At 44.0% G+C, this 21,047-nt stretch overlaps 8 protein-coding genes across 8 annotated transcripts; all 8 read left to right on the top strand.

The window, feature by feature from the left end:
- Positions 1–593: 593 nt before the first annotated feature.
- Positions 594–3,430, top strand: BEWA_046850 (hypothetical protein; the record flags this gene model as incomplete). The annotated part of the gene is made up of 2 exons (XM_004831616.1): positions 594–2,519; positions 2,966–3,430. 2 exons carry the CDS (start codon positions 594–596, stop codon positions 3,428–3,430), a joined length of 2,391 nt encoding a protein of 796 aa, XP_004831673.1.
- Positions 3,431–3,728: 298 nt separating this feature from the next.
- On the top strand, positions 3,729–6,056 carry BEWA_046840 (hypothetical protein; the record flags this gene model as incomplete). Its single annotated transcript, XM_004831615.1, has 2 exons — positions 3,729–4,455; positions 4,990–6,056. 2 exons carry the CDS (start codon positions 3,729–3,731, stop codon positions 6,054–6,056), a joined length of 1,794 nt encoding a protein of 597 aa, XP_004831672.1.
- A 176-nt stretch (positions 6,057–6,232) lies between these two features.
- BEWA_046830 (conserved hypothetical protein) lies at positions 6,233–6,652 on the top strand (the record flags this gene model as incomplete). The annotated part of the gene is made up of 1 exon (XM_004831614.1): positions 6,233–6,652. One exon carries the CDS (start codon positions 6,233–6,235, stop codon positions 6,650–6,652), a length of 420 nt encoding a protein of 139 aa, XP_004831671.1.
- A 285-nt stretch (positions 6,653–6,937) lies between these two features.
- Positions 6,938–7,498, top strand: BEWA_046820 (signal peptide containing protein; the record flags this gene model as incomplete). The annotated part of the gene is made up of 1 exon (XM_004831613.1): positions 6,938–7,498. The coding sequence occupies one exon, from the start codon at positions 6,938–6,940 to the stop codon at positions 7,496–7,498; it is 561 nt and encodes a 186-aa protein (XP_004831670.1).
- Positions 7,499–8,674: 1,176 nt separating this feature from the next.
- Positions 8,675–9,415, top strand: BEWA_046810 (signal peptide containing protein; the record flags this gene model as incomplete). Its single annotated transcript, XM_004831612.1, has 1 exon — positions 8,675–9,415. One exon carries the CDS (start codon positions 8,675–8,677, stop codon positions 9,413–9,415), a length of 741 nt encoding a protein of 246 aa, XP_004831669.1.
- Positions 9,416–9,861: 446 nt separating this feature from the next.
- Positions 9,862–11,355, top strand: BEWA_046800 (Papain cysteine protease family protein; the record flags this gene model as incomplete). Its single annotated transcript, XM_004831611.1, has 1 exon — positions 9,862–11,355. One exon carries the CDS (start codon positions 9,862–9,864, stop codon positions 11,353–11,355), a length of 1,494 nt encoding a protein of 497 aa, XP_004831668.1.
- A 1,100-nt stretch (positions 11,356–12,455) lies between these two features.
- BEWA_046790 (hypothetical protein) lies at positions 12,456–17,294 on the top strand (the record flags this gene model as incomplete). The annotated part of the gene is made up of 1 exon (XM_004831610.1): positions 12,456–17,294. The coding sequence occupies one exon, from the start codon at positions 12,456–12,458 to the stop codon at positions 17,292–17,294; it is 4,839 nt and encodes a 1,612-aa protein (XP_004831667.1).
- Positions 17,295–17,985: 691 nt separating this feature from the next.
- Positions 17,986–21,005, top strand: BEWA_046780 (hypothetical protein; the record flags this gene model as incomplete). The annotated part of the gene is made up of 2 exons (XM_004831609.1): positions 17,986–18,135; positions 18,396–21,005. The coding sequence occupies 2 exons, from the start codon at positions 17,986–17,988 to the stop codon at positions 21,003–21,005; spliced, it is 2,760 nt and encodes a 919-aa protein (XP_004831666.1).
- Between the last annotated feature and the right edge of the window lie 42 nt (positions 21,006–21,047).

Below are 21,047 nucleotides of genomic sequence, written 5' to 3'. Positions count from 1 at the left end.
GGCGGGATGTACGAGATTGAGCTGTGTAGACAAGAAAGGGAGTTTTTAGGCTACAAGGAGTCTACATAACCGCAAGAGAGGGTTTTAACGGTCAATGAATTAAGCCAGATGGTAATAATCGTCGGACGGAGGTGTAGAGAATGTTCTAGTACCAACACATGTCTATTCTGGAGTCACCTTGACACATTTGACTCGGTGATGGTCTCTACGCTGTACTAGAGGGAGGAAGCTGGCACATAATGACACCTTTGAAACGGAGATGTACAGGTTCATTCTACCATGCTTTCTAGATTTTTACTCTCCCACTCTGGAGGAGTGAATGGTAGAGGAAGAAGCTTCCATGGTTATCCTAGTCTCAGGTGTCGGTAGGTCATACTGAGGAAATGGAGTATGCCAGGAAGAATCTCTAGGAACATTCTGGAAACCTTTTATGGATTAGTGAGAATGTACCATACCGACAATTCTGCTCACACCAGTTGAGACATGAATGGATTACTACAATGGAGGAATGAATGAATAGGATAGAGGGGAACTAGTGGAGGGACTACTAGGAAATACTACTGAATAAGGATGGAGGATTGTAGAGATGATAGATGACTAGAACCCATACCTGTATTAGAGGACGATATGTTGATGTAAACATTAGCAAAACGGGTGATAATGGAAGCTATCAGGATGGTTGTGGTAATAGCATAAACTTCACTAAGGTTGATGGACATCCTAGTTCTGGTTACAAGAAATATATTCACACATTTGGTAGGTCATATTATATTGGTGGAATAAATTATAATGGAGAAAAACAACTTGGTATACCTGTGAGTCTGAAAAGTTACTATAATAAAGATGTAACCGTATACTACCTTGGTTATGACGAATGTAACCTAGTACCATTAGTAGTAGGCATTACCAAGAGTGGTAATAGTTACGAATACTACAAAAAGGTGACTTATTTTGTAACTTCCAATCAATGGACAAGAGAGAAAACTATCACTCGTGATCGTCAACTCTCTTCAAAACTCCCAGAAATTGGTAGAAGCCTAACTACAGCTATCATTCTTAAGATTGATCAGACCACAAAGAGCATTTACTATGCCAATGGAACGAGTTCACCTCCACCAGCAAATCTAACTACTCAAATTCAAGTCACCGAGTCAAGTGTACATGATTGTTATAAAAAGTACAAGCACACTCCTAAAGAGGCATCTGTAATGCGACTCCTTTCCACAAAGCATGGTGGCAAGAAGATACCATTTGAAGATCTTAGTATATATACTACACCATACACTACTGCTCATGTTTACTTCTGGGAGGGTGATAGTAGACACAGAAATCCTCTATTACTGGGGCTCGAGCAAACGTCAGGTATTTTCTCATACTATATACTTTCTGGTGGAGGAACTGATAAAAAATGGAAGTATGAATCCGATATAGATGCTGGTAATCTTAAGGATAAGCTAGATAAACTAAATTGTGAAAAGAACCAGGCTCATATTATTGACATTTCAAGGAATAGCAGTCCAAACAAATATACATGTCTAACAAAAGAATGTGGCGCCAGTATTACTTTTGCTAACTATGGTGCCAACGATTACTCATATTATCTGCACGTTTTGGATACTTCTATTCGCAGATTCAAGGATGGAGAAAAGGAACAGACCGGAATTAATTCTTCAGAGACTAGTAGTCAGGTCTATGTATATCACTGTCCAAAAGGACGGTATGGAATCCCACTTTTGATTTATTTCCCAGGATCATCACATTGGTTTGAGAGGACCTCCCTTAACTCTACTAAATGGACTGAGGTATCTCCGGATAAACCCAGTGGTTATAATGATAATCCTAAGATTCTGGAGCTTATAAAGACTAAATTGCCAATTGTTACCATAAATGTTGGAGATACAAATGGTTTTTCCCAAAGTGCTAGTGGAAGTGGTACTACATATACAGATCCCGGTACCATGGATAACCCAGAAACAATCAGTCTTACTAAAAATGATGTACTGGAATCTGAGAAAAAAGCTGAGTATACTAGTTTTGTTCACTGCGTTCAAGGTAAACCATATTTTGTGGCTAAGGGGATCAAACATAATGGTGATACTCTGCAAGGCATACCATCGAATTTCATTCTTAAAACTGTAACAGCATACTACTCTGGAAAAGGACCTGAGCTTAAGGTTGATGATCTTTCGCTTGATGACCTTCTCCTAGTTGGATTTGAGAAAAAGAATGGTCCAAACAATTACATGTATTATGGTAGGAAAAGCGGAGGACCTACTTGGACCGTTATCCCTGGAAAGACTAAGAAACTAGATGGTAAAGATCTTACCACTCAGCTCAAGAAGTTGACGGATGAACTTGCTAAAACAAAGGAGAAGCTTACCAAGCCATCTGATACAGAGTCAGAGACTAAGCTTCTACAAGGTAATGGATTTTCTGGTGGAGCTATAGCAGGAATATCTGTTGCAAGTGTCGGTGGAACAGGAGTTGTTGGTCTCGCTGTATGGAAGGGACCTGCTATAGTAAGGAGCATAATTACAACCTTCATTACTTCCATGTAAAATACTCTCCCTACCCTTGGTAGGTAGTAGAGACTCTCCCCCTCTAGACTATTCTCTTGTTGGTACACTGGAATGCTAGGATCAAGAGGCATTGTTGTTCGGTACACATACAAAATCCTAGCAGTTGCTATTTCATCATTACTCTCTTCATGCTATGTATTATGGTCGTTCATCCCCTCCGATTGTTTGATCATCTGGTTTGGTCCATGGACATACATTAAGGAATTCCATTTGTATAAAGCCTTTCCTCGCCTGGACTCAATTTCTTGCATCTCACCATTAGAAGTAACTACCAGTGAATAAAGCAACTCATTCATCTAATGAGCCTTGTGAATAGAGGCCCTCTGACGGTCGCTCTTGCTCACTCCATGCTACGCATTACGTTCACATTATACACATTCATTTAGGTCTCCTATATGGATTTCCGGAAGGATGTAAATCTCCCTGAGATTCGCAACGTTCCAGTATCGCCAGTTCTTCACGGGGACAGAGACGACCGCGAGCCGACAGAGTTCAAGAGGACGATTATAAGTTCCGCGATAACTCAGGATGATTTAGACTTTTACGAGGAATTGGAAAGAAAGCAAAATCTTGCCTGGAAGAGGAGACTTGAGCAAGACTTGGAATATAGTAAAGAAGTTTCTAGAGCGAAGCAAGCTGACCTAAACCCCGTGGACGCTCCATCAGAGGTTACAAGAAAGAAGAAGCGAGAAACGTCCAAAAGCTCAATATTTAGCACCGACCCAGAGATTAAAAAGGTGCCAACCGTTGTTGTCAAGGGAAAGAAGAAAGAGGCAAACGAGAGTAAAGAGGAAGAAAAGAAGGAGAAGCAACTTGCAAATCTCCTGGAGGGATATTTATCAGACGATTAGCACGCTGGTATAGAGATCAAAATGCTGTTTTTTTCGAGTTTTTTAATGGCTGCAAAAAAGTTTGCACCAATGGTCCCCTATGGTATCAAAAGGGTAAGTTTAATGCATGCACAGTATGTGAACGTAGTGAACATACGGATCTCTGGCAGGAGCCACTAGAGCGACTGCTACGCCCCTTGAAATGAGGAGCTTATCTACTGTAAGGAGCGTTTATGGATGAGTGACGTGATTATGCAGACTATAGGCTTTAGCCGGAGGGAGAATAGCGACCAAAGGGGGCCTGTTTATCTCTAGAGATATGGCAAGAATGGAGTCCAGTAGAGACTCTCTAATGACCTTATTCATCCCACCGGATGGCCCAGTTGAGATCTCTGCATTATATTCAGGTGGCAGTAATGAACCAATACTTATCTATGTTAGCTCATCTCAAGAGGATGTTACGGGTTGGTATAAGAAGCCTACTAATAGTAGTAGAGGTAATGATGAAGAATGGACAGAAGTAAAGGATCTCAAAGATAAAGCACCTGATAAGTTAACCAATCCTACAGGCTGCAATAATGAGAACTTTAAACAACTTGTAAAAACTTTAAGAGAACTTGGATGTACAGACCTGCAAAAGTGTCTTGAACCTCCACCTCTTGGACAGAATGGAGTTCAACGTGAGGAAGTCCCCGCAGCTGACTTATCTGACCAGGTTCCTGATACAGAGTCTGAGACTAAGATTCTCATACAAGGTACAACTTATCCTCCTGAAGTTACTGAAAAATTAAAAGACCTTATTGTTACTCCTAGTGGATGTGGTGAAACTCTTCCTCAACTCTCACCTCCAGGACAAAGTGCTGGTCCTGGACCTGCTGGCCAAGATGGTTCACTTGGTGCTAATGCTAGTAAAGCTACTTCTACTCCTCATTCTTCCTCTACTTCTCAATCTCCTGGAACTTCTCAAATCTTTCCTTGGAAAGAGACTGTCTTTGGAGGTCTCGCTGCTGTTGTATCTGGATTAGTTGGCTTCGCGGGATTTAAGGGTTATAAATATTACCCTGTCCTGTTGATACGTCAGTTTATCCTACCACCTTTTGTATATAAAGTACTATTGTTACAGCATTAAAACAATTTAAGGTTTTATCAACACTTGACTCCCATGATGAGAATGGAGTTCCTGGACCCTTATCCCCTCTTCATCCGCATAAACTGTTAGATTTAAAGATGATATAATAGGGAATTCAGCTAGATGCCAAGTGATTATCTCTCGTATTCCTTTTCTTCCTGGCCGCAATGGGGTCTTTTTACTCATCCACTCTTCCTTTTATCATCTTCCTCCTCTACTGGATGATTAGAGCAGGGGAAGACTAGTGTAAAGGTTGCAATAATTACCTTGTTTCTTGAGAGGTGGTAGTTGGAAGGGATGAAGGTTCTGGCACTGCTATTGGCGGTATTCCTGGTGAGATTCTGTAGCGCAGGCTTTTTGTGCTGTTTTAGAGGAAGTAAAACGGATGACGATGAAGTTACTGATCAAGTGGAACAAGAATCTCAAGTTACTACTACTCCCATTACTTTAGACCTTTCTAACCCTGATGAGACAAAGTTAGATGTGCACACAGAAAATGCATATGGAGTGTCATTAAAGGAGTATACTCCAAAAAGTGCCTTCCACATATCCTCTGTTCTTGATGGTGATAAGGAGCTATGGAAGGCTGGAGCTGGCAAAGAGTGTCTATTTGTAGAATCTTATTCTAAGGGTGCTCTAGAACTTCTTTACCTGGAGACCTCAGAGAGTAGTGGCACTAAGTATAAGTACTTTGAGAAATTAGATGGAGTATGGAAGGAGATTGATGAAGAGCCATTTAATGAGAAGGCAAAGACATTCATTGGAGAATCTGGAAGAGATGCTTATCTAAATATTGCCCATCCAAATAGACTACTATGCAAGTCATTCAACTATACTTTCGCTGCTAATGCAATAAAACTGGTCGTCTCTAACAAGGGTGTTAGCGTCTCCAAGCTTGTGAACGACACTGAGACTGTTTGGACAGCTGAACCCGGAGAAACATTTGATCATGCTAAAGTCTACCTAAACAAGGATGGTACTCCTGAACTTATATTAGTCACTCTCAGAACTTTATCTGGAATATCACGAAGAGATTATGTAAAGACTGAGAATGGATGGAGTGTCTGTAATAATAGTAACGCCAAGAAGAAGAGCTTGAGGGATCCTGTAGAATGGAAGTCAAACTTTGATATCGACGTTTCCGCTTCTAAGGACGCTGACAAGTGTACCATCTTTGAGGCAGAATTACTGGGTGTGACCGTTAAGCATTTCTTTCCTAAACCTAGCCATGTCGCTATCCAAGTAAAGGATGGTGGTAAATTTCTATGGAATGGTGGAGCCAATGATCGTTGTCTTTCTTGTCTTATTTATAAGAAAGGGACTGTAGAGATTCTGGAGATGACAGTAGTGGAAAGATTAACAAGGAGATGGAAATTCTTTGAAAGGAATACCGATGGCTGGAAGGAGGTTGACAAAACAGAATTTGACAAGAAACTCAAGAATATCACAGGTGGAACCCATCAACAGACAGAAACTACCAAGATTACATCTGTAGCTACTACTGAACAAAATACCTAAGAATCTCTTCCATTGTACATTAAACTCCCCATTAATTCTCCATAGACAATCACTCATGGAAATTCATAGTCATAATAGTGGCAATTCACAAAGCCCCTGCTTATACATTCTTGGCGGAACTGCAGTAGAATTCTCTTGTTAAATCATACAACTTACTTGTGACTAGGAAGGAGTAGATGAAACAGAATGTTAAACATCTTGTGATAGTTTGTGCTCCTATACTAAAGTATACTCGCCATAGAGCTCCTGTTAGTCGCTCATTCTTCGGGACCCATGCTCCGCATACTCGTTTCACTCGTACACTACGCATTATGCTCAAAACATTAAATGTTCAGAGTAAAAACTACAAGAGTACGCGTTTGCAACAGCGTTTGGCGTTGGAGTCTGCGAGAAAGCAAAAGGAGATGAAGGGTATGATTCTAGACTCCAGAAAGACTCTCTTTATGAGTCTCCGTGACAATACAGGAATAAATTGGTACAGAGCCAAGCAGATTTTAAAGCATCTGGAGGTCCACCAAAGGCACCCAAATGTGACGTCTCAAGCAATGCGAGAGAAAATTACCGAAATCGCAAATTTGGTCAAGCAGGGAAAGTAGTTGCTCAAAATTGGTAGTCTTAGATTAAGCTCATCTTGTGGAGAACAAGCCCACATTAAGTTGTTAATTTTTCACTACATGCCCAGACTTAGACAACTCGAATGAGCTTGCATGCTAGGTGTATCTCTCTCTCGATGAGTTGTTTGCAGTTTCTCACGTCTTGTGGATAAAGATTATGCTTCAAGGGAGTGCATTTTGCCTGGGAATCCCTTCGAGTCTCACGACATTAAATCTACACCCCAGATGGTTGTCTAGAGTCTCTCACAGTAAGTTTTAAATGCAATCATGAATGTTCTCTTGTTGATTTCTGTAGTCTACGTTTCAAGGCTCTGCGGCTGCACCGGAGGCGGGTCCAAGGAGGAGGTGCAAGACATTGATCCAGGGTACGAACAGGACGTTAACGATGTCGTTTCAGCCTTTACTGCTCACATTGTCAAGGCTAAAGGGTCTTTGGACGACGCAGGCTCAGCTCTCAGGGCTGCCAAGGCAATGCTGGACGCATACATCAAATTCTCTAATGAAAATCAGGACCAGAAACCAGACATGGAAAAGATCAGGGAAGCCTTTTCAGAGGTCATCAAGGTTTTAGATGCAACTGTAACGTTCTCATGGGCCCTCAAAGTCTTCCAGGATGCTCTTGGAACTCTGCCAGAAACGTTTGTCTCTGCACTCGTGACTTTACAAGGCCAGGAAGAAAACGTCAAGAACACCCTCGAAAAGGCAAAGGGTTCAACCTTGGGAATAAGCGGTCTGGATGTTCTAAACATGCTAAAAATTGGGAGTAATGCGGAGTCTACATGCGAAGATTCGGAAGAATCTTCAGATTCCATAACGACGATATTCTAGATTACCATTCCCGCGGACACTCGGATAATACTCAATTTATGGACGCTTGAATGTATGCGCTTAGTCTAGTCTGCAACTGTACGTGCATTTTAGACCTCATTTGCACCCTGGGGGTTTTATGCCAGTGGTAGACCACAGGCTTTCGAGACCATGCAATGCGGGAATGGTTGATGGGTATCCATAGAAAAGGGGTGTGAAAGGGAAAGTAGGACGTGATTATGATAGTGAAGCAAAAAGGAGCCACCAAAATGGCACAGCTCAGACATTTTTCCAATTGCGCTCCAAAGGCTGAAACACTCTAAATCCTTATTATGACGTTTCTAGTAAACCTCTGGATCAGAATAGGCGTAAGTACCTTTAAAGGGCTAGCCAATCATTTTACTACGATAATGCTCCTAGGTAGGCGCACCCTCTGCATGCAACTTTATGGGTCAATATAGGGGACGAGAATGAGGGTTCACTCACTCCAGGAATATCCACTTCTCAATACACACATTAAAATAGATGCTTCAGTAAAGACAGTCAGCTGTATGAAGGGGTTGTTAGAAACAGCCATAATGCTGTCTATAGGGGTTATAGGAAGAAGACCCTGTAATGACGAAAAGAATAATGAGTACCTTTTCTTCCTTCACCTGTCCTTCGAAAACACCTTGGCATAGAGAGGAGACTATAGATACTAGAAAGACGGTAATTATGTATAGATGCCCTTGGAGGTACTAGCTTAAATACTGAAGGTAAGGAAGAATGTTCTACTACTCGGGAGAGTAGGAGGCATCTCCCCAGCCTATTTCTCCACAAACTATGCCTGTGAATCTGGAGGATATAACAGTACAGACATGATTGCAACTAGTAACCTATCAACATGAAAGTCTCAAGGTAATAGTCGATTATCAGGAGGAATAAATGTCTACGTGAGCCGTTATTTATCCCCACTGTTGTCTGCATTCCTTGGTTTCCTTCCCAGCCGACATGTTCTCTTTATGTTATTAAAAGATCAAGGGCTTCTTATAGATAACTTGTATCTTTGACTTGTCAAGACTGAGGTCTTTGTTTTGTGGCTTTTCTAGTAAGGTAATACAACTGTATGATTGTCGTTGTTTCTTGTTTCAATAGCTTGTAAGTACTCTCTGCTTGTACCAAGACTCGGTTCTATTTTGACAAACAAGAATTAACAATATGAAGGTTATAGCACTGCTGTGGACGGTGTGTCTGGTAAGACTCTGCCATGGTAAGAGTGGCCATAAAAATTACCGTGGTAACGATAATGAACATTCTGGCGACTCTAAGAAATCTCAGAGTATTCCAGCAAGTCCACGGGGGTCTGGAAATGCTGTAGCTGAAGGGTCAGGGACTGCAGAGGGGTCTAGTGGTAAGAAAGCAAATGTTAATGCTAAAGGCTCCGAAGATGATAAGAAGCCACCAACTCAACCTAATGCTCCAGTAAAGATAGATGGACCGACTCCTCAGAAGCAACCACAGGCGAATGCACAGTCGGCTGGACAAGGTGATACCACTCTCGATATCTCTGATCCAGATGAGTCAAAAGTAGATGTAGGGGAGGAAACTAGCAGAGGAATAAGGTGGAAAGTCTTTAAGCCGAAGGATGGTGTAACAATTACCTCGTTCACAGAAGGAGGAGCGGAAATAGGAAAGATAAGCAGTGCGGTTAAACTTCTAAGAATCCCACTGCATTCACAAACCCCCATCATATATATAGCACATGGAGGCGCTACACCCGAAAAGTGCTATGAAAAGGTTGATGGAAAATGGAAGGAAATTGGTCTTAATGATTTCTACATGAGAACGAATGAAATCAAGAACGCAGTAAAACCAAATGAAGAAGCAGTAAATGCAGAAGGTACTCCCAAGAATTTAAAGCACTCACAAAACCATAAAGACTGGTTCAACCAAACATAATTATTATCGCATTATTCTCCATATAAACGCTTTACATGAGCCTGTAGAATTCTCAGCATACCATCCACAACTTCTCTATCACCACTATTATCCATTCTTTTGCATAGATCCCCCTGAGTAAAATCTTGCATTAGCCCACCAGATAGTTAAAGGACGAACTGGAAGATCTCTTTGGACCCATTTAGACATATATCTGGGAGAAAACAGTGGACTAGCGAGCAGAGTGGTTTGGCGGACGCCAGAGCTAGCTGACTACCCCCGCTACCTTTTGCCGTAGGGTTTTGGCCAACTGGTTTGTTAGACCACAATTTATATAGTTCAACTACTGGTAGGTGGGTCAAGACTCAGAATTTGTCCACTTGAATATCGATACTGCCGTTGACTAATTTCACACATTCGGTTTGCACAGCGAGTCCCAGATTTGTGCATGCTCAAGAGTTGGCAAAATGTCAAACGAAACGAGTGACACTGAGGTGGTCATTAACGGCCAAAAGGGTAAAAAGACATCCAAATTCATCATTTTTGCCGTTGCACTCCTGGTCCTGCTTATTTCAGTAATCACTCCGCTTGTCTTTATTCTGAATAGACCCAAAGTAACCACTCCAACTGTGGTCATAGAAGCTCAACTTACGGCAACTCCAGAGGGCAATGGCAATCAAGAGGGAGTCTCAGGTAAAAGACCTGACGAGGAAGGCTCAGGCATCGGGAAAAAGAGAGGGCTAATGACGCAGGATGAGTTTTACACATCTGTCCAAATCGCAAAAAAGAAGCGAGAAGAGGAGCTAAAATACGTCTTTGAGCTTGTAGAAAAGCTCAGGGCGGAGCTTAAAGGTGCTAATCTAGAGCTCGGGGATGGCAAGGATGTAACCTACTCTGAGCTCTTTCAACTTGCCAAACTACTTGAACCCATCAAGGACGAGGTAAATCCAAAGTTTGAAGTACAGGTACTCGCCAAATTCATGGAGTACTGTGAAGGCTATAATATCTACTGGTATGACGAGGGAACACTTGGAAAGTACCTCTTTCTCTTCCGCAGGGATGCCATCCAGATGGAGAAGCATAATGTGAATTCTGGCAGGACTTACACCATGGGATACCACACCAGACTCGCGGAAGATGTGGCAGTAACTGAACAAGAGATGAAGAAGGTCGACTATGATGGTCTGGATCTCTCAAACTATGGAACATTCAAACACACTCCACTCATATTTGAAGATGATCAGGAGCAAAAGGACGGTAAAAGGCCAACATTTGACCTGAGGGAAGGTGGATACGTGAGCAAAATCGATGCTGATAGGTTGAACAAATGTGAGTCGCCATGGTTTTTGGCAGCCGCTGCCATGTACGATTCATTCATTGCGAGAAAGAAAGCCAAGAGGTTCCATCACAGCGCACAACAAATTTGGGATTGTGCCGACGAGTTGAAGGATTCAAATCTGGCAAAGTCCCTCGAGTACTTTCTCAAAAACCCGCTCTGTCTAGAGGCATCATATCCATTCACTGGATCAAAGGGTCAGTGTCAAGGGGAGAGGTGCAGAGGTGGACCACTCGTCAGGAAGATTGTAAAGATTTCAGAAGAGAGGGCAGACGAACATTTGAAGACAAATGGAGCATTTATGGTCATCTTTGATGCGCCAGCTGACCTTCGTACCAACTATACAGGTGGCATATACGACAAAGATTTAGGTACTAAACAGAATTCTGTGGCTCTAGTTGTTGGTTATGGTACCGATCCTAAGACCAAAAAAACGTACTGGATAGCCCAGCCGGCCTGGAAGACAAGTTCTAGTTGGGGCGAAGACGGCTACTTTAGGATCTCCAGCAAGGGGAAGTATGACCCTAGCATATTCGATAATGCATACGGATTGTCTGCCACAACGTCAAAGCCTCAGGATCCAAAGGTATCTCAAGGGTCAGGGGAACCTCAGGAGTCATCATAGGTCATACAGTTGCCCATGTCAAGCGGTAGGCCTCATTTCATCATTTAGCGCTATAGTAGGTCTACAGGTAATCTCTTTCCATAATTTATCCTTCAAAAATCTTCAGTTGTAGGGCCCACAAGTTTTGCATGCAGATTTGTATATTGAGATTCCATAGGTCTATGGACAAAATTTGCACATTTCCCCGTTTATAATACATGGAAAGGCTAGAGTGGATAGCGTAGGGACTCTGGGAGTATTTATGGCGGAGATTTTCCGTCCAAAAACTCTGTCACCCATTGGCCTCCATAGAGGCTCTACAGGCCGCAGAAGCGCCTCTGTGTCTGAGATTGTAGCTTATAGAGTCCCTCTTGCACCATAATTGCCGCTGGAATCGGTAGGTCAAGGGAAAACTTGGTGGAGTGTCCCAGCTCCCAGTCCAGATCTCTCCCGCTCTCTCTCCTACCCTGTATAGCCTCCTTCATACTATCCTCCATAGTCCCATTCATAGTAGTACTCCATTCATGTCTCAACTGGTGTGAGCAGACTGGTCAGCATGGATGAGTGAATGAGGACTAATGGATAAATGACTGGCATATTCCCTGGGAAACAAAAGTCCATAAGGGTATCCACAAGACATCCATGTACCCAGCTCTCGCAATCAAAGCATCTGGGCTCGTCAATGATGTCCATACCTGGGTAAAAGTGCATCCATGAGCATTTCCAAACGGCATGAGCCAACACATTCATGGAGACCGGCGAACCCTAAGGACCAAACAGGGCCCTGCCAGACCACCTGTAGGCGCATATATCCATCAACACAACCAAGACAAACTACAGACAGTCCAAGATTAACCTGAAAATGCGACAAGGAGACCGCCAGATGAAGGATCCAGAGACAGTGGCATCCCAGGCAACGGGATTCCGGGGTCCAGACAACCGCCCAAGTGTGGGTTAGACGCCCACAAAATTTCGCGGACCAGCGGGGCAGGTGGCAGTTCCGGGAGAATGCCACTCTGGTCCCCTCGTTTCCAGCGGCGTTGTTCGTGTGCAGGGTCCCACCCCATCCTCAACAGGAAGAAGAGTAATCTCGGCGCCCCTCGTTCTTCAGGAACAATAAAATGGTAGTCATACAGCTATTGCTGTTTTTATTCACGTGTGTTCCGGTTAGATCCGAGAATGTCCTCAAAGGAAGGATAAACGGCATCGTGTTGGACGTTGACGGTACAAACAGCGCCAACGTCGCGGTGGAAGAAGGCACTTTGTACGGAGTTACCTTCAAATCCTTCTTCATGAGAGACAACCACTTCTTCACCAGCGTCGTAGAAGGTGGAGCTACTCTCTGGAAAGCTGGCGCTGAGGGAAAATGCACCGCCGTAAATATCTTCAAGAGGGAGGGGCACACTCCTCTTCTCACCCTTTACAACAAGGGCCTAGGTCTTTCCTGCTTCGAGAAGGAAGCTGGCGAATGGAAGGCCATAGGGGCCGAGGAGTTTGACCTCAAGCATGCCGGAATGAGGGCCGGCTCCAGAGCCCTCCCCAAGTCTCCAGTTTTGGACATTGGAAACATTGACGACAAGATTGCCAGCAACTATGAGAATCTCTTGGGAGGTGCTCTTCAAAAGTCCTTCCTTCCTCTGGAGTCCTTCTTCAGCAAGGTCGTTGACGGCAAGGAGACCGTCTGGGATGGTTCCGGAGACAAGGAATGCTCCATGGCTCTTTACAAGTCCAGGAATGGAGTAGCCAGCTTCACCTTGCAAGTTGTCGGCAAGGGAAGCAAGGCAGAGTTTAGGTATTTCAAGAATGAAGGCTCCGGATGGGTAGTCATTAATGCAAAGGAGGCCAAGGTGCTCGACGAGGAGATCATGGGAGTGGCCAAACAGAAAGCCAAGGAGCCTGTCACTCTGGATCTTTCATCAGTCAACACTCAGGACATTTTCGTGGACCAGGAGGCGCTCAACGATGTTGAGGATACCCTGTACCTGCCAAGAAACGGAAAAGCCATAACAAAAATTGTGGATGCTGAGGTGGCAATATGGAACTCAGAGTCTGGACAAATCTGCACTGCTGCCTTTTACAGTTACAAGGATGATGTAGTTGTGCTGGAACTGCATGTAAGGAGCGATACGGGCTACAGCTTTAGACACTTTGGCAAACTGGGCGGAGAATGGCAGAGCATTGAAAGGGAAGAATATAACAGACTCTACGACGAGATACTCGGCAACGAAGACGAGATCGACGACCTTTCTGATGAGGCTATTGAGGAAGTCTTGAAGGAATATGAGATCATAAAGAGCGCCCCTGGCAAGGTCCTCAACGTCATCGATCCAAACGAGACCGAATTTGAGGTACTGGAGCACAAGTACAAGAATGCCTCCTACCATTCGTACACTCCCAAGGACGACTCCTACATTTCCTCAGTCCTTTACGGTTCTGAAACCATGTGGACTGCCAAGGAAGGAGACAAGTGCACATCCATTGTAGCCTATGTGACGTCTGATCATGTACTGGTAAAGCTGGAAATGACAAACGACTCCAAGTCCACGTACTACGAGAATGTGAGCGGTGAATGGAAGGTCATTGATGGAAGTAACTTTTCCAAGAAGGCGACTGCCATGATGAGTACTGATGGACTCTCATATCTGCTCAACCTGGACCTTGCTACTCCAGATCTCGAGAACATTGTCGTTTACGAGGCTAGCGACAGGGGATTCGACTACACAAAGTTCTACCCCGTTTCCTCCTCATTCATCTCCTCCATCTCAGACTCTGATATTCCTGTCTGGAAGGCTTCCTCTGGGTCTGAATGCACTGTTGTCGAGTCATTCTCGAACTGGGTCTCCAATATCCTCTACATTAGCGTCTTTAAGTCTGGATATGTCCAGCACCAGTACTTTGAAAAGGTAGACGGGGAATGGATCATAATCATGGAGGACAGATTCAAGTCTCTGCTGAGCATGATGAAGAACTTGCCAGAGAACTTTGCTACGCTCGATCTCTCGGTTGGGGATAGCAATGTGATTGTCGAGGAGGACGACCACAGGGGGGTCCATAACACCAACTACTACCCAGTCCAGGAGTCGCATGTTTTCTCTGTCGTTGAGGATGACGTAAACGTTTGGACAGCCAATAACTACAATGACAAATGCACCCTCGTGGAAGTCTACAGGAAGGATTATTCCAACGTCCTCATTTTGCATCTCATGCTGGGCGGTAGCAGGACCTTCAAGTACTTTATAAAGGGCGTCGGCTGGAACGAGATTTCCAAGGACGCATTCTTCTACAAGCTCAACACCATGATGAGTGAGGAGTCCCTACCTCCAACTTCTCCAGATTCCGTGCTGGACATATTCAACGGCTCTAACGAGGAGGGAGCGATTTACTACGAATCCACTGATAAGGGCGTGACTTACAAGGCGTACTTTCCGAAATACGGCATCAAGATCGCCGAGGTTGTTGACCTATTCGTGGAGTTGTGGAAGGCTGGACCCGGTGATGAATGCGCTCTTGTAGAATCTTACAGCAAGAATGGCGTTTGCCTACTATCCATCTACTTTAGAAACGGCGGAAACACCCTCTCCAAGCACTATGAGTACTCTGGAGGAGAGTGGATCGAGCTCTCAGAGGACGCCTACAATGAGTTGCACAAGAGGACCATTGTCCCGGACAAGCCTAAACAGAGCGTTTCTCTCGACATTGAGTACCCAGACCCCTCTACAATCAATGCATTCGTCAACGACTACAAGGACTATCAACACACCTGCGGCACCTATTCTCCCAAAGAGGGTGTTTTAGTTTCCTCAGTTGTAGACAATGGAGCTCCCATATGGACTGCTGAGGAAGGAGAGAGGTGCGCCTTTGTGGCAGTTTACTACGGAAGTGGAATTACCATTGCCCACGTAAGTGTCAACAAGGGCAGCGAGTTTATTCCCGTACACTTTCAGAAGATGAATAATGGCAAGTGGACAGAGGTGAACGAGTCCTACTTTTCCGAGATGCTAAGGGTGATACTCAAGGCCGGAAGATTTACCCTTGACATTTCTGATCCCGACAAGAAGAAAGTTGAGGTTTACGACCACGACATCAAGGGAGTCAAGCACAGGACCTTTTTCCCAAACAGAGCTCTTGAGTTGACTAAAGTTACCGAGGCTGGAGTCCACGTTTGGACCGGAGCTGATGGAGACAAGTGCACAGCTGCCACTCTCTCCACCAAGGATACTCGCGCTGTAATGTTGTTGCATGTCAAGAATGGCGATTCATTCGAGTTTAAATATGTTGGTAAGGGTGATGGAAAATGGAATGAGCTCGATAGGGACGCCTTTTACGATGCCCTAAAGGACATGATGGAGAACTCTGGCAAACTCCCAACATCTCATACCGCTCTCAATCTCGCCAAGCCAAACGAGAACAAGTTTGTTCTCGAGTCCAAGGGAAAGAGTGGCATCTCCTACGTCTCCATTAAGCCGAAAAATGGCGTTGCCGTCTCTTCCGTTTCCTACGCCAAAACGATGCTCTGGAAGGGCCAGCCAGGCGATAAATGCACAGGTGCAAGGGTCTACACCACTCCATACTATCCTCTAATCTCCATTCGCGTGAGAACATCGGGCGTGAGTAAATCCCTCCGTTTTGTGAGGAGCTCTGGGAAGTGGAATAATGTGACCAAGAAGACCTTTAGAAAGAGACTGAGTGAACTCGTAGACTTTGACGAACAAGAAACTCTTGATGCATCGACTACCGACTCGTTCGACGCTGCAAGTTTAGAAGTCGAGTTTCCGCCAGAGCCAATTGTGCTGGACCTCACCAATCCTGACAAGTCAAAGCTCAAGTTCTTTGAGGACAGAAAGGACGGCATTGAGGAGATCGACTACTACCCGAATGAAGGCTTCTACGTGACGACCATTCTGGAGGATAACGCCACCATCTGGAAGAGAGAGGGGAACCAGACATCTACCCTAGTGGAGACCTTTGCGAGGGGAGACGTCACACTCATGGTCGTGCATGTTCTGCAAGACGAGAGATTTGGGGTCAAGTACTTTTCAAAATCCGCCAGAGGCTGGGAAGAGATCGCCGGCGACGTATTCTCCAAGGAGTACAACAACATGAAGAGCCTCAGCCGCAAATCATTCACTCCATTTGGCTCAATTTTGGACCTCGACAACCCAGACAGCGTCATTGCCACTGTTGACGAGGTTTTTGTCAACGGCATACAGCATGCCAGGTACAACATTAAGGACGGCGTTGACCTGGTATCAGTCGCTGATGCTGGAGCCACCATCTGGGAGGCCAAGAATGGCGAGGAGTGCGTTTCAGTGGAGGTCTTTTCTGATGCCTACTTTGACCTTGTATCCCTGAGGATCAAAAGTGGCGACAAGTACTCCTCACTCTACTTTGAGCGCGACGGCAAGGTCTGGAGGAGCATGAGTCAGGACAAGTTTGACGAGATAATAGCCGTAATGCACGGCATGCCAGAGCTTACGGTCCTCAATCTCTCCAGAGTTGATGAAATGAGCTTTGAGATCGACCGGGAAGAAGAGAATGGAGTCAAGCAGGTGCTCTACACTCCAAAGGATGACGTTGATGTCGTCTCTATTGTGGATGAAAATGCAGCGATATGGAGGGCTAAGGAACATTTTAGCCTAAAGAGCGCTACACTCGTTTCAAACGGCCAAGATACCATCCTCCATGTCTGCAGCAATGTGGAGGATCTCTCCAACTTTGAATACTTTGAGAAGAATGGTGATGAGTGGAGATGGATAGAAAGTGACGAGTTCGAGAAGATAATGGAGAGAATGACGACAAGTAATGCCCAAAAATCGGCTGATGCAGAAACTCACCAAAACCTCGGCAAGAAGGACAAACCGGTGGATGAATCCATACATGCCATTCTCGACGAAGTCTCCACATTCTTCAAAAAGTACATTCAAAAGATAAATGACGATGTTTCAAAAATGAAAAAGTGAGAGCGTCTCAGGTACCAAGTCAAGCACTTGGAAGAAGAGTATGAATTGGCACCAATGGACAAATTCCAAAACTGTAAGGGCCAAGAGATTTTTAAACACCTGGCAATCGCCAAAGTAGTAGCCTTGTTGTAAAATACGCAAAATTTGTATCATTAAATTTTGACCTTGTTGCATGCACATTTTTTTTGTCAGAGTACCTGCTCTTCTCCCGTCTGGAGGATGAGTTTGCCTTGGTAAGTTGTTTCCCTAGGATTCTACGCAACTGAGAGTCAGAATATGGGTCGTAAATGGCCATTAGCCGTGAGAAGAGTGGTGCTCATATTGGCACATTGATGCTAGTCTAGACTCTTAGTGGTACATTAGATTCCATGGTCATCTTGGTACTGTACAAGAGGGAGGAGCCAGGCTCATAATGACACCTTTGAATCAGTAGCGTACAGAACAACAAGAGTAGGATCATGGGTCAACAAAAGAGTGTCTTTAAGATCATCCTGGATCTTTTACAACTATAGACATCCTATGTACCCATTTCCGCCGTCTAGTAACAAGTCTGGTAGAAATTATGGTACTGGCGTACGATTCCACACCCTACGCCCAGTCACTTGGCATCGAGTTGCAAAAACTCTCCATAGTCGCTCTATAGACAATCGTGGGAGCAAAATGTGTGTATATTTATCCATAAATTCATAAAATGGCAAAGAAGCGCAAGGCGTCGGCCAATTTGGCTGTGAATGGCGCCAGCCAGGCCAAAAAGAAGCAAAAGGTCGAGGAGACATCGGGAAAACTGCTCATTGAGTGGCTAGAAGCAGAGACTTTGCTACTCAAGAGGCTACTTTACAGGGTAAGTCCATAATTTGCGCGTTTGCCACAGCTGCTTGACTTGGCCCGGATAGGTGGTACTTGGTGGATCGTCTGGGCTCCTTCCAGTAGACGCTTTCTTCTCTGCCATTCACTACGATAAACTTGGCAGTTGTCAAGACTAATGGAGAGGATGCGTCTAGTTGTTCTGTGGATAGTCTCTCTGACAGTGAGCTAGTTGTGAGGGAGTCTATCTCTACTGTATGCTCCCTTTGGTCGCATTGAGATACTCATGGATCTCAGGGTTTTGGAAGGTCATACTCTATCGAATCATGGAGGATGAGTGGAGAGTTGACGTTAAATGTAAATGGAAAATGTGGTGATAAGGGACAATGTAACTGCTTAGGTAAGGATGGCATACCTGGCCTAAAGGCCAAAAAAGAGACTAACCAACCGGTAAATGGCTTCATTAAGGTTACACATAATGTTAAGAATGGAGGCACATTTACTCTTAGTGGAACTCTTAACAATGGAAACCAGATAAGGGGAAAAGGAAGAACAACAGTAGGAGGTCCTATACATGGTGTCGAGGAGGTCTCTGTTTACTACTGGGTCGGGAATGACAGAGAACCTATCTTGCTTGGAATTACTACTGGGGGTGATAGTGGTAAACCCACCTACTATTCATATACCAAGCAAAGTTTTATTAATGGAGTATTATATAAAAATTTTTGGTCACATGCTGGTAATGATGCTAGCAAAGGACTTGTACAGCTGCTGGATTTGAGAAACTGCCAAAGGAACAGTGCCGTTGTATTTAACATACAGGACCCTCGACACGGTTCTTTCACTGATTATTCTACATCTTACTGTAAAAGAGTAACCGGAAATATCACAGAATCAACATTGGGACAATCACCCAATCCCCCAGGTAGTGACTATGTTACTAAAACTTATACAATTAAAGGTGGAAACACAAAAATTTCCAGAGTTTCCTATAAGAACCAGCCTATTGGTATTCCTACTATTAGTGAGGTAATAAATGTAATAACGCTCTATTCATATCCAAGTGCCGTGAATGTACCTCTTATGATTGAGTTCAAGCCGCCTAACGGAAATTCCAGATGGTTTGAGAGTCAAGATACAAGTGGTGCTAACTGGACAGGATATGGTAATGATAACAATGGATTCTACGATAAAAACAATTCTCAACTCACTGCAAAACTTTCTGAACATCTTGACGAAGTATTATGCTCACGACATAACAATGTTACCCTTGACCTATCATACAGTAAATCTACTAGTAAGCGGTCATACTGTTGTACTCAGCATAAAGATGAAAAGAAAATCTCTGTTCAGGATGTATCCATTTCTTGTGTACAACATGGACATGGTTCAAGCTCTATTACAGCCCACAAGCATACTATTAATGATGGTAAATTTGGTGTGGCTGGTATCTATTACAACGGTGGCAATGGCTCAAGGAAGAGGAGGAATATAAAATTACACGGATCGCCATTCCCAATATCAGGTATACAAAGTGTATATACGTTTTACTGTAACCTGGAAAATCCGGTACTTATTTATGTTGAAAGTGATGGCATGGCCAAAGGATGGTATAAGAAGGGTACTGGGAATGATCCATGGACATGGAAAGGTGGTATTCATAAAAGCATAACAACAACCGAGTTACAGAATGGAATGGATTGCATAAAGTTGCAGAAGCTTAGGAAATATCTAAAAGATTGTGGTTGTAATGGTTTGCAAGAATGTCCTGAGAGTAGTAATAAAGTTACTGATGAAAAACTAGAAAAGGAACTCAAAGAAGAAGCCGAGAAAGCAGAAAAGGAACGAAATGAAGAAATAAGGAAACGAGAAGGGGGTAAAACTCCTGTTCCTACTCCTTCTGTCTCTCCAGGTAGTGAAAGCTCTGGAAGTAGTAGTGGAGTATATGGGTCATCTAGTAGCGATTCTGATATATCCTTACCTCAAAAAGGAGAAATTGCTCCACCTCCTCCTAGTAATGGCGCTCATAGACCTAATGGTGATAGTGTTGATAAAGCTGCGGGAGCTGGAGTAAACCTTGGACCATGGAAGGCGGCTGGAGGAGCTCTTGGTAAAGTTGTTAGTCCTGTAATAGATGGATCAGTTATAGCTACTGGACTTGGACTGTACGCTGCTGATGAGATTATCGGAAAGGTAGTTAAACTAGCTGTAGAGACTCTTGGTGATAGTAGAGCTGCTTCTGAAGTTACTGAAGCTAATTCTGGTGCTCCTGGAGGAGGTAAATCTGCTGCCACTCCTAAAGATACTCTTTCTGGAGTTGGTGCTGAATCTAATGCTCCTCCTGAAGGACCTACTGGTAAAGATGTTGACAGTGTTTCTCCTGGTCAAGAAACTGGAGCTCCCCCTGCTACTACTCAAGCTGAAACTACTATTGCTGGTACAATTACTAATTCCTCTACTGAATTAGGTTCTATTCCTGCTTATTCTGATCCTGAATCTCCTCTTACTCAATCTACTGCTGCTACTGAATCTCGTGCTAAAGAAGGTCATCCTCAAACTGCTCGTCTTGAAGCCTCTTCTGTTGCTGAAACTTCTCAAACTAACTCTTCTGATTGGAAAGTAATTTTCGGGGGCTCTGCCTCTGCCACTGTTGTATCTGGTTCTCTTACTGGATTTGGCTGGTGGGTATTTAAACGTTCTAAAGGAGACCCTTGGGTACTACTATTGATGCTACCGCCACAAGCTCATAATCACCTATCAACATTATGGCTCGCAGCTTGCATACTCTCATTCTGGCCATGTGTACATCTACCCACCTTCAACATATTTACACAAATCTACAGAACCGAAATCAGCACCGATTCACGCCATACATCAAGTCTCTGGACACAACTCTGCGTCATTTAAAGGTCCTAAACTCCCACTTTGCGGCTCCAGAGCTCAGTGAAC

The sequence above is a fragment of the Theileria equi genome (genome assembly GCF_000342415.1).
Source record: "Theileria equi strain WA chromosome 4 map unlocalized gcontig_1105316255041, whole genome shotgun sequence".
NCBI lineage: Eukaryota > Apicomplexa > Aconoidasida > Piroplasmida > Theileriidae > Theileria > Theileria equi.
This window is presented reverse-complemented; position numbering and strand designations above follow the sequence as displayed.